Source organism: Capsicum annuum, chromosome 8, assembly GCF_002878395.1.
Source record: "Capsicum annuum cultivar UCD-10X-F1 chromosome 8, UCD10Xv1.1, whole genome shotgun sequence".
In the NCBI taxonomy this organism is placed as follows: domain Eukaryota; kingdom Viridiplantae; phylum Streptophyta; class Magnoliopsida; order Solanales; family Solanaceae; genus Capsicum; species Capsicum annuum.
Genome location: NC_061118.1, coordinates 148063923 through 148080243, shown reverse-complemented (window position 1 = coordinate 148080243; position 16321 = coordinate 148063923). Strand labels below are relative to the sequence as shown.

The following is a 16321-nucleotide window of genomic DNA, read 5'->3' as shown; positions in this document are numbered from 1 at the left end:
TAATTATATCCCTGAACTAAATACCAAAGAACAAAAGTTTATACTCAAACCCAGAAATTCTCTGTTTTTCTGCATTCCATGATTTAAAGAAAAACACACTTAGAGAAAGTAGATTTTTAATCCTAGATCAGGTACTTCCTACAAAATTCCACAAATTTTCAGTCCCAACAAATAAGATAAAAGCTACATTCCTGTTCTCCAACAGCAAAACAAGTCACCCCCTGTTACTTGAAGTGGTAAACGAATCCATCACTGTTTTCTTAACCCCACACCCCACCCCATCCAAAAAAAGAGCTCCATCCCTTCTTCTAAATATGCAAAGCAACTGATATCAACCCCAGTGAGACTGCTGGAGTGCACTGTGCAGTTTAGGGTGACGAACCATCTTTATCTTCCCTCCACTATTTCCTTCTATGTTACAATTTACACGGACCAACAAATTTAGGCCCCGTTTTGCCATGAAAACAATAATTTTCATGGAGTTGGAGTTGGAAGTAAGTTGAAGTTGGAGTTGATATTATGTTTGGCCATGAATGTAAATTGGAGTTGTTTTTGAAATTTTGTGAGAGAAATAGGTTTTCCAAAAATAACTTTCACTAAAGTGAACTAATTCTTATGGCCAAACGCCAAACACTACTATTTTCACTTTTTTCACTAAAGTGAAATAATATTTCAGAAAAAAGTGAAAAGTTCTTATGGCCAAAAGCCTACTTAGAACAGTACAGTAAAATGAGGAACTTATTTGAGCGAATGAGCTATTTCTCAACTTGTTTGGTAACAGAAAGACACTCCAGTAGCTACAATGAATAACCACTCAATAAACTACAAGAGAGAGAGAGAGAGAGAGAGAGAGGATCCATAATTTCTTCATATATGACACAGAACAATTCGAAGAACTCAACACTACCTGAACTTTGGCATCACTTACTTTCTGTTTGTTTAAAATTGTAAATTAGCCAAGACTCATAAGTGCAGACACTTAAACATGTACTCAGGAATTTAAAAAGAAACCGAAAACTCAACAACCCAAAAATAGTCTTGCCAAGCAGACCATGCAAAAGCACAAAGTGGTGCAGTGACTAATTGCTAGATATTGCAAGTGCTACAAACTACTTCCAAGATATGTGTCATAATATTGGACGTCTCAAACAATAAAATCACAAACCACTCTAAGCAGATAAGAAAGGTTTAATAGCTGTACAACTTCAAGTTTTAACAAGAAAAGCAGTCTCAGTACCTTGCCTGTCCCCCTAAATTGGAGATACTGGACAACTGCTGCTTGTAAATCATTTGCTTCCACTTCATGAGCCTCAAAATTAGGTGTACCAGATCTTGAACTTTTAATTATGTCAATTTGCCTCAGCACCTTCCTTAGCATTGTTATAGAGTGATCCTGAAAAAGCAACATGAGATGATAACTTGCAACTTGACACAGACAAGAGAATACCAATAATATATACATTCAATTTAAGTGTCTCACCGAAGACATGATACTATTCCCATCAGATATATCAGGCACAGACAAACAGTTAGGAGGTACTGGTAAGTATTGCAGGATGTATCCCTCCTGTGGGTAATAGCCTTTAGCAGATAGCTTTTTTCTCGTATCTTCACGAATTCTCCTCAAAATTGCCAGGACCTAAACTCGTGTACGATAACAACAACAAGATAAAGCAAATTAAATTGAGATATCTTTAAGCCAGCACACAGTTGAATTCGGCAACGGAGAATTATCAATTCAAAGAAAACTTATTGACAAACTATAAAGAGAACTCCAGAACATTTTATGATAGGTACAACTGCCAACAAACAAGTTAAGGGGAATGATCCAACAAAATAAATCTCCAATACCATCAAAAGTTTAAATACATAATACCAGATGACATGTATTTCATTCCCAACGTAAACATTGTCACTAGCAGAAAATACTGATTTCCAGAGAAAGAGAAATCAACCTGGTCATTCCCATTCTACTTTTAGGTGTCAATTGCACTACCACAGGAAAAAAAATTCAACAAGCACGGTATCAGTATCAATATCAGTTCATTTCCCCTCTTTGTTGGCCACCATAAATAATATTTTTAGGCTTTATGTTGTTGTGCATTTTCCAGCTGATCTTTCTATAAAAGAGTTAGAAAATGAGTTTTATTGCCAGGAAGATCGGAATTCATAAATAATAGAGATTGCATCAGTATAATCTTCAGGCCCAGGTCCCAGTGGCAGAATCGTGAGGTACAAGCGAAAGGGCAAGGGGATAATCACCTTATTGCAATGCAGTCACAATTCTCCCAGCTGCCAATCACTTTAGTTTGCCAGTAAATTACAAAGCTGAGACTTCACAGGCAATGGATTTGCATGGAAGTCTAAGACTCTAAGTGATGGAATCGTGAAGCTTTGACATCAGAAGGCAACATAGAGAACGCAGTCAAAATCAAATACATTAACCGCTAGAAATAGATAGAGGCACCAGAAATGCACGCATACTTTAACGAGCAACGCAAGATGTATAACAAAGACAATAACAAATCAATTAAGCTCATTACAGAAGTTAACTATTTGTAAGCTACTTTTCTTCCGTCCCTGTTATTAAGCTTTGTGGTGATTCTACAGAGACCGAGAAGCTAACCTCAGAAGGAAGCAAAGGACGGGAATAACCGTCACCATAGCGGTAGCCATATTTCTCCAAGAAAATCCACTCTTGAAGCTTTGCAGCATTTTTTGGTACTTTCAGCTCCAAATAGGCAGCACCATCTGAGGTTTTACCCTCACATACTGAGATTTGTGAGACATCCTACATAATATAGAATACATTAAACCCATAAATCACATTACTCAAGAAGAAAGTTCAGCAACCTCCACGAGGTAAGGGTAAGGCCTGCGTACACTCTATCCTCCCAGATCGCACTTTTAGGATTTTACTGGGTATGTTGCAGTTGCTGACATACTTAGTCTAACCATATTATACAAGATATCATGAAATGATGCCAATCGATAGTCAAAATGATGCATCAGAAAAATGTTAGCAGTGTTAGACACCTCATCTTCTTTCTCCCTATGCCCAATCCTCCTCCCTACTGTTTTTTCTTCCTGAACTCATTGTAGTCCATATAACAATACCAATAAAGTCCCCGTCAATAATTAAACTGCAACTTTTGGTTGGTATCTTATTTTTTGCAATTGAAAAAAAAAACAGAGAGAATTACATATAGAATAACAGAAACCATACATATCATCATAGAGACAAGGAAAGATCAAAACCTGACCTTGCTTGACCAATATAACATTAAGAATAACTGTGTTTACAACAAATATGAAACTCTGAGCAATTATTGGAGGCACATAATGCCGTTACTCAACCACAATATTTTGTTTAGTAGTAACTAAACTACAACTACATGGGATTCTAGATACTCACCTCACAACATGAGGACAACATTCGTTCAAGAACACCAACATGGTTAACCTGAAACTGAGCATTATCTCAATAAGGTTAGAAGATAGCACAGAGTTCATTCACTACAAATTTAAATAATTTTACATCTATGCGGCAATCAAGAGAAACCCCATGCACAAAGCACCTTCCAAATCAAGTCCATGAAAATCATCAATTCAACTTCCTTAGCCTTGGAAGGGGAAACGGAAGAGTTTAGGATAAAGCATTAGAGTAAATTTGCAACAAGTTACAGAATCGTCAACTCGACTCAATAGGAACTTGGGAGCCGGAGAAATCAAACACTTAACCTACGAAAAATAGTTTACTATTTTATAAGTTTCAGCTTCAATAATACTCTTCATCAAGGATAGATTATTTTACGGCAAACGCATTCGAAAAACAGTAAGAGAATATTTTAGTATCAGATTTTCTTCATTCATTTGATAACCACCAAAATTAGTATCTGATATGCAGTAACCTCAACATATTCATCATCATGGCAGCATTAAACCAAAGTAATCTAAAAAGAGCCAAGCAGATCAGCAAGTGTCCACATCGTGTTCAACAAATAACACATCGAAATGAAGGTCCCAACACATCACCAGTAACATTGTGATGTAGGCTTAAATATTGACTAAAGATGACCAAAATTAACTGTAAAGGAAACAGTTTCAATTCTACAGATCCAAAACTTGCTCCCGTAAATCTTTGTAGAAATAAAAATAATTTATTCATTATCCTAAAATGGAGAAAGTCATGAGACCTAAATACCTTTCTGTTTTTCATCTTTAAACACTTCAAGCAAAGCAGACTTAGCATCTTTTTCAACTCACTGACATGGTCAGGGTGATAAATAGGAATGGGCAACTCAATGTATCCAAAATGACCTGAAATAGATAAATTGGGGTTGCTTAAACCTTGTGAAGAAGCAGGCAACAACTGCATATAATTTCAATAATGCATGAAGCTAGTTTTGGCCCTGGCAACTTCTCGACTTCAATGATCTACTGACATATGCATACCATATCAATATGTGGAATAAATCTTGTTCATTATACTCCACTTGCACTTTAACTTTACCTTTATGTCTTTCAGAAACAATAAAAGTGAAATAGATGAAAATGTTATAGTACCTTCACATTGGCCAGGCTCTGCAGTACCACAGGATTCACATCTGCCAGCTTCGAGAGGCAGACCAAGGAAAGGATTTAATAGTAGGCTCGGATGCGTAATGGGGCAATCGCTAATAGAGGATTTACACTGCCAGAAACCAGAAAAGATAGGAATTTATAACTGAGACATAGTACAAAAAAAAAGTAGACAAATCAGAAACATAGTTTTAAGGAAAAATGGTTCATAGTTAACTACTAATACAACAACATACCTAGTGTATTCCCACAAAGTGGGGTTTGGATTTGAACTAGTAATAATCCGTAGAATTACGTGAAAAGTATAGGAAATGACTAAACACTACTTTTTCTTTAAATAAGTAAGAATTTCTTTTTTCGGAAACTATTAAATAAGTAAGAAATTACAAGCACCGTTCATCGAGATTAATTCAGAAAGTATTAAATGCCTAGTTGTTTGATAAGATCCATGTACGGACTTATTAAGTCCCGCGGTGGAATGAGGAAATTATGGACTGCTTTTATGGACTTATACTCTCCTTATAAGCTGGGGTTGAATTAGGCCCAAGACCCATTTCTTTACATGGTATCGTATCAAAGCCAGCCCCATCCGAGTCAATGATTGACCAATGTTGGGCCCCCAAATTAAATTGTCCACGCACCAGATGACTTGGGCGTTGAGGAGCGGTGTTAAGTCCCAAATCGGTGGGATGAGGAAAATAGGAACACCTTATATGGGTTTGGGTAATCCTACCCTCATAAGCTAGTTGTTAGGGTTGAGTTAGGCCAATATCCATTTCTTTACAAGACTAAAGAGCAGTTTACTTTTTCTTGACAACTTTGTCACAAACAAACACTAAAGCTGCATGCATAAACTTGAACTTACTATTTCCTGTGGTGTAGCCAAACCAAATTTGATACATTTAACAATCCCATCCGGTACTTTGGATGAGGGACTTTCCTCCATATTTTTCTACACAGCAGCTGAAAAGAGAAATTTAAAAATCCGTAAATCCCAAGAAATGCAGCTTTAACAATAATCTAGTCTGACCACCATTTTTGTCAAAATTTCTAACCTCCAACTAGGAAAATAATTAATGTAAGACAACCTTAACTGAGATTCATCAACTGACTTTTTGTTTAAATCTTTTAAAAGCAATGTAACTTCATAAATTGATCACCATGCATAGTGTAATGGCGGAAATAACAATGTCAAGAACCTTTTCTACTGCTTATAACATGCATCAAAATCTATCGGCGGAAATAACGATGTCAAGAACCTTCTCTACTACTTATAACATGCATCAAAACCTAATGGCAAAAATAACAACGTCAAGAACCTTTTCTACAGCTTAAATCCAACCAACCAGCACATATTTTAGCAGAAATGAAAATTTTCCACCAAGATACGAATGATCCAAGCAAAAAGTTCAATTTGACCAGAGTCCAGCAGGAAAATGAAACTCCCAAAAAACAAAATCAACAAAACATTAACAAATTCCAAGCAGAACCCACATGCAAAACCCAAAACCCACCAAGAATCAAATCCCACCACACACTCAAAACCCTAGTTTCACCTCCTAAAAACACCAAAACCCCACAAACCAAACCAGATTCTAAAACAACGTCATACATCAATAAACCCCAAATTTAAAAAACCTCAAAAACACAAAACAAAACAGATTCCAAACACAAATGAACATAAAACCCCTTTTCAACAAATGCGTAACACAAAAAGTACAACTACACACAAATGCCATTACAATTACCACAAAAAAAAAAAAAACAAGAAAAGAGTACCGTATACTAAATCTGCACCCTCACCGCCTTTCTTATTGTCTCCGCCACAGAAAAGTAGCCCCAAATTCTTCTTCAAAATGCATTCAACTCTCACATTACAAATGGGGAAGAAGAGAAAAAAGGACAAAAAAGGGCAAGGGTTTTTGAGTAGCTATAAAAGGACACTCACTAGTCACTGCTTCTTCAGTGTCATGCAGCAGCAGAGTGAGTGACACTTTGTGAGGGTTGGTACTAATTGGAGGCTCCCCCTTTCTACTAATTGGGAAAAAAAGAGAACAATATGAAAGCAAGAAAAAAAGATTTAAGCCCTTTTAGGTAGAAAAATATGTGTATAAGGGGTTGTTTGGTTGGTAAGAGTTATTTCGAAATAATTAATTTTGAAATTAATTATTTTATTATATATATGGATAATTTATTTTATTATTATAATATAAATAATAAAATAAATAATTTAATAATAATTAATATTTTTAATTAAATATAAAATAAAAGAATTTTTTACTTTATTCCAAGATTGTCTATTTCTTATTCCTCACACCAAACGAACGGTGTGAGTTGTACATAGCTAAAAGTGTAAAGATGCCACTGCCTATTAAAATAATGGGGTAATAAGACTTGTGGTCCCTCGATTGTTGGTAAATTTTACTTTTGGTCCTTGTGATATGTGAGTATATAGAAAATGAGGTCTATTGAGCTTTTATAATTTCAGTTAGGAGTGTCAATGGTATAATTCGACTGTTATTTTTAAAAATTTATATTATATTAATTTTTTAATTATTTTATTTTATACAATCAAAACTAGACTTTTAAAAATTATTCCATCAATTCGCTTTTTCTTTGATATCTGTATGATTCGATAATTCACGATGTTTTCTTAAAAAGAACATATAAAAGTTAGAAGAATGTATACTTACTTCTATATGACTGGGGATAAAAATTCTCTAATTTTTTTTTTTTAATCTAAAAGGTGATGAATCAACAGAGTGGGAAGAAATCAATCAAAATGAAACTCAAGAAAGGAGTCTACTTAAACTAAGAATCCAATAGATGAAATTTAGATCATAAGAGAGAAAAAATATCTAATAAATTATAGCCTGTTATCAAAGATAGTTGGAATACCTTGTAGCTGACTAGTTATTATTCGAGAGACGAAATCCTAAAATTAATTTAATTTCGATTAAAGTAGTATAATAAATTTGTGTTAGGACTTTGAGTATCGATTATATTGCCTCTTGTAATTAGTTTCATTACCTTGGATTTAAAGAAATTTTTTCACTATTTTATTATTTTTAACTTCATGCATAAATATTTTTATATGTATATTATTCGGTATGATTCGATTTTTTTAAGTTAATTTTCAGAAAATAAATAACCAACCTAATTATTCGATTAGTTATAAATTTGAATTAAAACAATTGATTTTATTAAGAGAAATCTTAGGATTGGTTCGGAACGATTTGATTTAGTCGGTTAAGTTAGTTTCTCAAAATTTATATTAGAACTCCTATTGAATAGAAGAAAAAAAAATCTTCTTATATGTGTGAAAATAAAGATTTCTTGCACAAAGAATATAATTATTTTAAAGAAAATGATAAAGAGTTAGAAAATTATTTCTCATGTAAATACATCGACCTTCATTGATTAATATGTTTGTTAAAATTGTATTATTATTTAAACTATTGAATTATATTACCAGCAAATATAGATCAAAAATATATATATTAATTATTAAAAATTAGATTTACGTAGTCAAATACCAACATAACTAACAAGAAATTTGTTGAGGATGTCATTTTAAAAGTGTGTTTAAATTAAAGATTAGGTGTACTCAGTCAATATATATATATATATATATATATATATATATATATATATATATATATTTATTAGGGTTAAAAAAATTTACTCAAAAATGTGAGATGATCAAATTTACGATTTGTTCAGGTAATTCTTTATTTAATGCAACATTGATTAAAAAAAAAAAACTTTTATTCTAGATTCTTAGTATTCAATAAATGTAATTTTAAGCTGTAATTAAAAGTCAAAATTCAAAAGTGAAAAATTATTTTTGAATAATACGTGTGAAGTCTAACCTCTTTACGCTAGAGTTTTCCTTTAGTTGCAAAGATAAATAAGAGACATTTTTACTAATAGTGAAGATATAAGTATAATTTAATCAAAAGTATGATAGGCGCAGAAAATAGTGTTTCATATAGTAATATGAGTAAATTTGGACCAATACAGGAAAAATATAATGTTAATTTAAATGCTTCCTACAGAGAAAAAAAATTGTTAAATAGTAATAATAATCAAGACATAAAATAACGCAATAATCATAATAATTTATTTAAAATATAGTAATTATTACAATTGTAGACACCTAATGTCGTTCCTCCCCGATGTCGTTTTATCCGTTTTTACCCTATCCTGCTGTGTACCCTCACCCGTGTGATAATCCCTCCACAAATAACAAAAATAACAATCCCCTAACTAATTTTGTCTTACTAGCAACCTACCCAAACAAAAATAGACACCTAACCCTTATCCCTCCAATTAAAAAACAACACGTACCTACCCTATCCTAACAAACTCTACCCCACCTCACCACTACCCATATACCCCCCTCACATTTTTACACAGGGGACCGATTTTTTTTTTTCATTATCATCGTCATCTCATCCTCTCCATAAGAAAACCGACCATCATCTTTCATTTTCATTTTTTTTTCTAGAGAAAAAAAACAGAATTCACGTACCACTCTCATAATCCTCTCACCATCGCACACCACCATAAACATACCCTCACCGATAAACACTGAACACACACAGATCCACATATCAGTCGCGCACACACACTCACATCTCACCAAAAAAATGCACTCTCTCAGTGAAAACGCACAATCACACACACATCTACTAAAATGACGTGAGAATAGGGAGACAAGAGAGATTGGAGAAAATCGAAAGAGAAAAGCTGAGACAAGAACGAAATTAAGGTAAGAGGTATTTTCTCCGGTGGGTTATCGCCGGAGATCCACCGGAATCACTGCCCAAACGTCAATAGCCATGGCCTGGCTACTGTTCCGACGAAACCTGACGAAAAACAGTACCACCGGCTCTATTACGATCTGAAATCACGTTCTAAGCTCGTGCCTCTTATTTTTCGGTCAAATCCCACCGGCTAGCGTCAGTTCCGACCACTAAATCGTCATTCGGGATTGTGTCCTTCTTCTTTTCTCAGTTTCAATTTTGGATACTTATCGGGGCTTCGTTTCGTGGCTGAGTTGATTCTATTCGAGGGCTAACGGGTTGTAGAGTCGAGATTCGTTGAGTTCGTGAAGCGGCTTCAGTCGAACGATCCAATTTGAAATAAAATTAAGGTCCAAATTCTTCAACTCTATCTCTTCTCATTTTATCTGTGATGATGTCCTTGATTTGTGTGGTTCATGTTTGAGTTTGATGGTTAATTTTTGACAGTGTGTTTGAGCCTCTTTAATTATCGTAGTTTAATCGGTTTATTTAATTGATGTTGATCATGACGTTAGTGATTTGGCTATGTTGGTTTGAGGAATGAGTTTGATCATGTTTTAATGGGTTGATAAAAGGAAAATTGGGGTAGAATTATGATATTGATAAAATGATGAATTTGGGTTAATGATGGTTTTATTGTTACTTTTTATTCAACTTGGAATAAACATGAATAATGTTGGTGAACTCGATAGTGTCACGATTTTAGGTCGCTAATTGGATATGCAAATGGTGGGTTCAGGTAGGCAAATTTAGGCATAGTGGATTGATGACATGTTTGAAATATGTGTTGGAATGGTTTTATTTTTTTGTCGCATTTAATTCAATTGTATAATTTGGTCGGGGAATGCCCCGAAGTATCTGTATATATTTATTCACCGGGGAATGCACCGAGGTATCATGTACCCGGAGGACGTTCGTGGTGAAGGCCCGAGGCGTCGGGTAGAGCATTAATTTAGGATTAGCGTAGGTTTACTTTCAGTCCCTTTTTATTTCGGGTTGTAATAATTGGACAGGACTTTACATTTCGGATTGTTTTGTTTTGTTTGATTATTTTGCATGCTTTTTGTGCGGTTTATACATTTCTTAGTGCCAAAAAATAGTCGATACACTCTACCAAGCGACCGTGGTTGAACCACGGGATCGAGAAGTGCTTAACACCTTCCCCTCGGTCAACAGAATTCCTTAGCCAGAATCTCTATTCGCAAACCAGTTTAAGAGTCAATGGTTTTGGAAAGGATTTTCTAATGGTGACTTGGCACACCGGGTTATGCCAAATGGCGACTCTGAGTAAAAAATGTAAATAATCCTTTTCCGAACTAAATTTTCATTTCTTGTCACTTAAATAATAAAACCCTTTTCGAACATTAAATTATAACCATAAATTTTTGGAGTGCGTAAAAAGGGGTGTGACAACAATTTCTATGAGCCATCACACTTTTTTTCACGAATATAAATTCCAAGGTCTGATAAGCATAGTCTTGAATCTTCGTCTTGTGAAAAATATAGATAAATATTTGCAAGTGTGGATGCTTATAGCTTGTGGAGAAATTTACAATGTTTACTCCACCTCTCGGATATCTTGTTAGAATTTTTATGTTTTTTAATAAATAAATAAATCACGAGATCCTTGTTTATAGTTGTAGGATAGAAGAGTTATGGCGAGGATAAACTCTCTGGAGTTATCATGAGGACATTCTTTTTGATCAATTGGACTGAAAGTAAAGTTGGTGTATTTGATTGACGATAATATGTTATTTTTACGCTTAACGCGTTTTCATTGATATTTAATTTGACTAGGCACCTCATGTCATGCTGGCATATGAAATAATCCTATTTGCTCTTTCGTTTGACTTGGCATATATGTCATTGACTATGTGATACAAAATTGGTCTTCTTGAACAAGACATTATTTTGGACTTAACAAAACAACACGTTATTTATGACATAGAATAATGAACTATGTCAACAAAATCAAAGTTGTAAAATAAATTCCTATTTATCTTTAAAATATAGTGCCAGTACATGCACATATACAATGCACGTAGATCCTATATTAATAATAACAAACATGATATTTATTGACGCTGTATTTGAAAAATTAATTATACTTATTCTAATATGTATATATTAAGATGTATTTATTGATAGATTAAAAAGTTGAATAAAAATGTAAAAATGATCAATATGCACTTGTTCAATTAAAATTTCATATAATGTAACATTTGCCCTTGGAAAAAAAAATTCTCACTTCTTATCTCGTTTCTCAATGAAGTTACAAAATAAATGTAATAAGTGGTAAGTTGAATATTTGTTATCAAAAAATGTATGTGGAGTTCGACATTTTCACACAAGAGTGCCCATTAGTTGCAAAATAAACATGAAGTGTTTTGGTAACAGTAAAGATATAAAATCAATATATATATATATATATGAGACTATTAGTCCATATTATGTGGTATGCCTAAGAATTAAGAAAAGCATTTATCTTTTTTATGTTTTTTTTTAAAAAAAATAAAATAAAATTTAATTTATATATCATAAAATATTATTAATCGATTCCAATGAATTCTAATAAATATAGTGATATGTCATTCAATAAGCAAAAACAAGTGGTGGTTAAGTAAAATCATAAATAATTGATAAATTGTTGTTACAAAAATCAATGCCTATGAAAAGTTACAAGTTTATGACTTCAGTTTTAGCCATTTTTAATCTTGTGGTTTCCCCTCATAAATCAAAGGCCATTAGTGCTGAAATTTGTATTATCTTCGGTTCATTAACCTCTAATATAAATAGACCTCAAGTATATACTTAATTCACACAACTGGCTTGAATCAACTCCGCAAATATGTAACAATTTATCAAATATTTATACTCTGATTTTATTACTTTATTTTTCCTCTACAAGTAGGTACATACTATAGTGAAATACAGTTCAACTTAATTGTACCGAAGCAGTGGTTCACGAGTAGTTGATGCTATTCCACTTGTTGTTTTTGCTCATTCTTTATCCTACTTATATCGGTTGAGATGCTTTTGCCTTTAGTATGCATTAGTTTCAATCTTAGCTTTTTCTATTTGTATTATGGACAATATAGTAGTGTTTTTATTGAGGTCTATTGAGATATAAATATTCTCTGAAATGTTTGTGTTTCATTATCTACTAAAACACTTTTATCTATGTTCCAGGCTTAGCGTAGTGATATATAGAATTCTATCTAACAACTTTCATTTGCTTGTAAAGATAAATAATCGTTTCTTTTTCCTCTGCTTCCTTCTCCATTTCCTTCACCTCCCTTTAAATAAATATTATCTTTTAAGAGCTCTTTCCTTTTTCTATTTTTTGGCACTCAAGTTTTGTTTTTCAAAGCATCAAATAGACAAATATATAGTAGAATCCTGACATGTAATACATTTTTAGTTTTAGTATTCATATGTTCTTATTGTCTTTTAGTAGAAGAGATTGTTATGTAATTTGTTTTTTCTACAATGATGATGTATCTGTTATTTTTGTAGATTTAATTTTGTAATTGATAATTATCAGTATTTCTATTGTAGTAAGAGTGAATTCTTTTAGTAAAGATTGAAAAAAAAGAGTAGGGATCTACAAATAATATGTCATAAACATAATTAAGAAAAAAAAAGCAATCTTTTCAATAACAATATTATACACACACACACACACACAACAACAACAACGACAAACTCAGTGTATTCCCAGAAAGTGGGGTCTGGGGAGGGTAAGATGTACGCAGTCCATACCGCTACCTTTGAAGAAGTAGAGATATTGTTTTCGATAGACCCCCGGCTCAAGATAAAGAATCGTAAATAGGGGGATGGATGACACAACAGGAAAAATTAGGAATAAGAAATAACAGAAATGAAATCAGAGAAAAAATAAAATACGACAAATAAGGGCAACACTAAATAAGAAAATAGGAACTAAGAAATAGGAAATAGGTCCTCCACCTAGTAGTAACATACCCTCACATACCAACGACACCTAAGTACACAGTCCTAGGGTGACGAACTCGTCTACACAAGATCTCTCCCGACTATCTTCTACAACCCACCCACTCACACTAGCCTTCTACCCTTATCCGCGACCTCCACACCTTCCTATTTAGGGTCGTGTCCTCAGTAAGCTGGAGCTGCTCTATGTCATGCCTAATCACCTCTCTCCAGTATTTCTTCAGCCTAACTCTACTCCTCCTGAAACCATCCAAGGCTAGCCTCTCACACCTACGAACTAGGGCATCTGTGCCCCTCTTCATCACATGCCCAAACTATCTCAGCCTTTCTTTTCGCATTTTGTCCTCCACCGAAGCCACTCCCACCTTCTCACGGATAATCTCAATCTTAACTCTATCCCCTCTAGTAAGCCCACACATCCAACATAACATTTTTATTTCCATCACCTTCAATTTTTGGATGTGGAATTGTTTGACCGGCCAACACTCCACTCCATACAATATGACCGGACGGACTGCCACTCTATAGAATTTGCTTTTAAGCTTAAGGGGCACCTTCTTATCACATAAGGCGAGCCTCCACTTCATCCAACCTTCTCTAATACATTTAGAGACATCCTCATCAATCTCACCATTCCCATGAATCGTAGACCCAAGATACTTAAAACTATCCCTCTTACAAACATCCTAGGAGTCCAATCGCACCACCACTTCATCCTCCTGCCTCAAGTCACTGAACTTGCATTCCCAATACTCTGTCTTGGACCTACTCAACCTGAACCCCTTAGACTCAAGGGTTTGCCTCAAAATCTCCAATTTGTCAATCATCCCCCACCCTCCTTCGTGTCTCATCAATTAGCACAACATCATCCGCAAATATATATATATATATATATATATATATATAAAGGATAATATTAACTCATCCTATGTGGCATGCCTTAGAGGTCTCCAATACTATTTATCTTTTTTGATATTTTTTCCTTTAAAATGGTGCAATTTTAATTATCAATTTCAAAAACAAAAGTTATGCACATTTACTTAAACAAAATTCACAACTTCTACTACGTACATTAATAATTTTGTGAAGAGTCTTTTCCACTACCCAATTAACTAAGGATACAATGTATATCATTGATTTATGAACCATTGATAATATTAGTAAATTCACATTAACATTTTTGGGAGTTATAAAATTTTTGGAGAAATTAAAGAGTTGCCTCCCACTATTCAATATGAGTTGTTTAATATCGTCCTAATTTTCTTCATTAGCTTAAATGTTTGGTTTACTCTTGTTTTTGTAATTCACTCATGATTGGTGAATTTGACTCCTTAATCATAGTTAGGTGAATATTGTTTAGTTTTTTCTTCTCTTTCTGTTATTTCAATTTATTGGTATTATTTTTTGAAATTTAGTCTTTCTTTTCTTTTTAACAGAGCTTTCTCTGTGCGATACATATTATAATGCAAGAAGAAAGTTGATTTTTATATTATTTTGAAATATAAATTTAATTGTTGTTGTGCATTCAAGTTCTCTCGATACACTTTTGGGATATTGATTTTTTTTTCAAATATAATATTTAAAGTTTTTTAATGAATTGTAGGAATTATTATGAGGTATGATTGAGTAAACCCATGATAAATACATATTCATGCAAGTTTATAGTTATCTTAATTCTTTTAGTTATATCCCTTTATTATTCTAATCACAAACTTTCTTTTCCAACAACATGTTGTTACTATTACTCTTTCTGAAACTTAACGTAGAAGTTGAAAGATATTTGTTTCAACTGATGAGAAATTGAAATGAATATTTCATGTAGTTGTAGAATATTACGAGTTTTTTATCATTGTACTTTAAAGATTACTACATAAATATTCTGTTGGGGCTTTTATAATATGCCTTTAGTTACTGCTATACATTCAGTAAGTTCAGCTTTTAATTTAATTTACTCCAGTTGAATGATTATTTTCTGTTTTTTATAGGTACTTTTCTTTAAAAAATGATTTTGCTAACCATTGATGAGTGAAACGTCAATAATAATTTTTAAAAAAAAATAATCCAAAGAAATCATAAAAGTGCATTTCTTTAGTTGAGCGAGTTCTTTTTTACTTGGATCGATTGAAACTTCACGTCCAAAGATAAAACGTCTAGGGAGACTTCTACTCAATCAATTTTTTCAAGGTGTACTATTCGCATCACTTTGTGGACTACTTTCTTTTTTAAGCTAGTTTTTCTCTTTTTGTCCTTACTTTAAAAAAACTACATATTTACAATTAGAAATCAACCACAACTCTTTTTGATTTTTGTGATGAGTTTTCCTTTTTTTATGTATCTACAACGATTACAAGGATAACTGAAAGAGGGTTATGGGATGAAAAAATTATTTTTTATATATATGAATATGATACTACATGTGTTTTATATCATTATTGTATATAATCAAGACATTTCATTATTGAGTTTCACAATTTATAGTTATGTGATTATTTTTAATATATTATAATAAATTAAAATATATATTTAATAACGTATCTCATGGTCGCGCGAAGCGCGGCTAAGTTTCCTAGTATTACTTGATAAAAAACGTAAGGGATCTAGAGTATAAATTTCATACAGTATATGAGTAATCTATAATGTCAAATTCAAATTCCTTCCTCCATAATTCTTTTGACTTATATCTAGGCATATGCGTTGCACGTGTATCTTAGATTAATTAAATGGAGCAATGTTTAATTATTTTAAAGATTTTAATTTAAAAATTATATACATACAAAGAGAGAGAGATTATTAAAAATAAGATATACTTAGTCAAATATCATAATAATAACCATGATATTTGGTGAGTTGTTACTTTGAAATTATGCTTAATTAAAAAATAGGTATGCTTAATCAAATATATATGGATATATTTAGGGGTGAAAATTATTTTTCCTCCCTAACTTTGCCTTAAAAATTAA

The 16321-nt window shown here is 32.8% G+C and overlaps 1 protein-coding gene across 2 annotated transcripts in view; it reads right to left on the bottom strand.

Moving 5' to 3' along the window:
* Positions 1 to 6643, bottom strand: part of LOC107856811 (DNA-directed RNA polymerase V subunit 1) — a 28991-nt gene extending 22348 nt beyond the window's left edge. The window contains exons 1-8 of one of the 2 annotated variants that reach the window (XM_016701778.2): positions 6385 to 6643; positions 5447 to 5544; positions 4567 to 4693; positions 4205 to 4320; positions 3416 to 3469; positions 2627 to 2791; positions 1481 to 1639; positions 1238 to 1393 (exon numbers count right to left, since the gene is read on the bottom strand). In XM_016701778.2, the coding sequence (XP_016557264.2) occupies positions 1238 to 1393; positions 1481 to 1639; positions 2627 to 2791; positions 3416 to 3469; positions 4205 to 4320; positions 4567 to 4693; positions 5447 to 5527 (858 nt within the window). In that variant the 5' untranslated portion in view covers positions 5528 to 5544; positions 6385 to 6643. Of the gene's footprint in view, positions 1 to 1237; positions 1394 to 1480; positions 1640 to 2626; positions 2792 to 3415; positions 3470 to 4204; positions 4321 to 4566; positions 4694 to 5446; positions 5545 to 6360 lie in introns of both variants that reach the window. The other variant, XM_016701777.2, reaches the window with a different exon arrangement.
* Positions 6644 to 16321: the final 9678 nt, after the last annotated feature.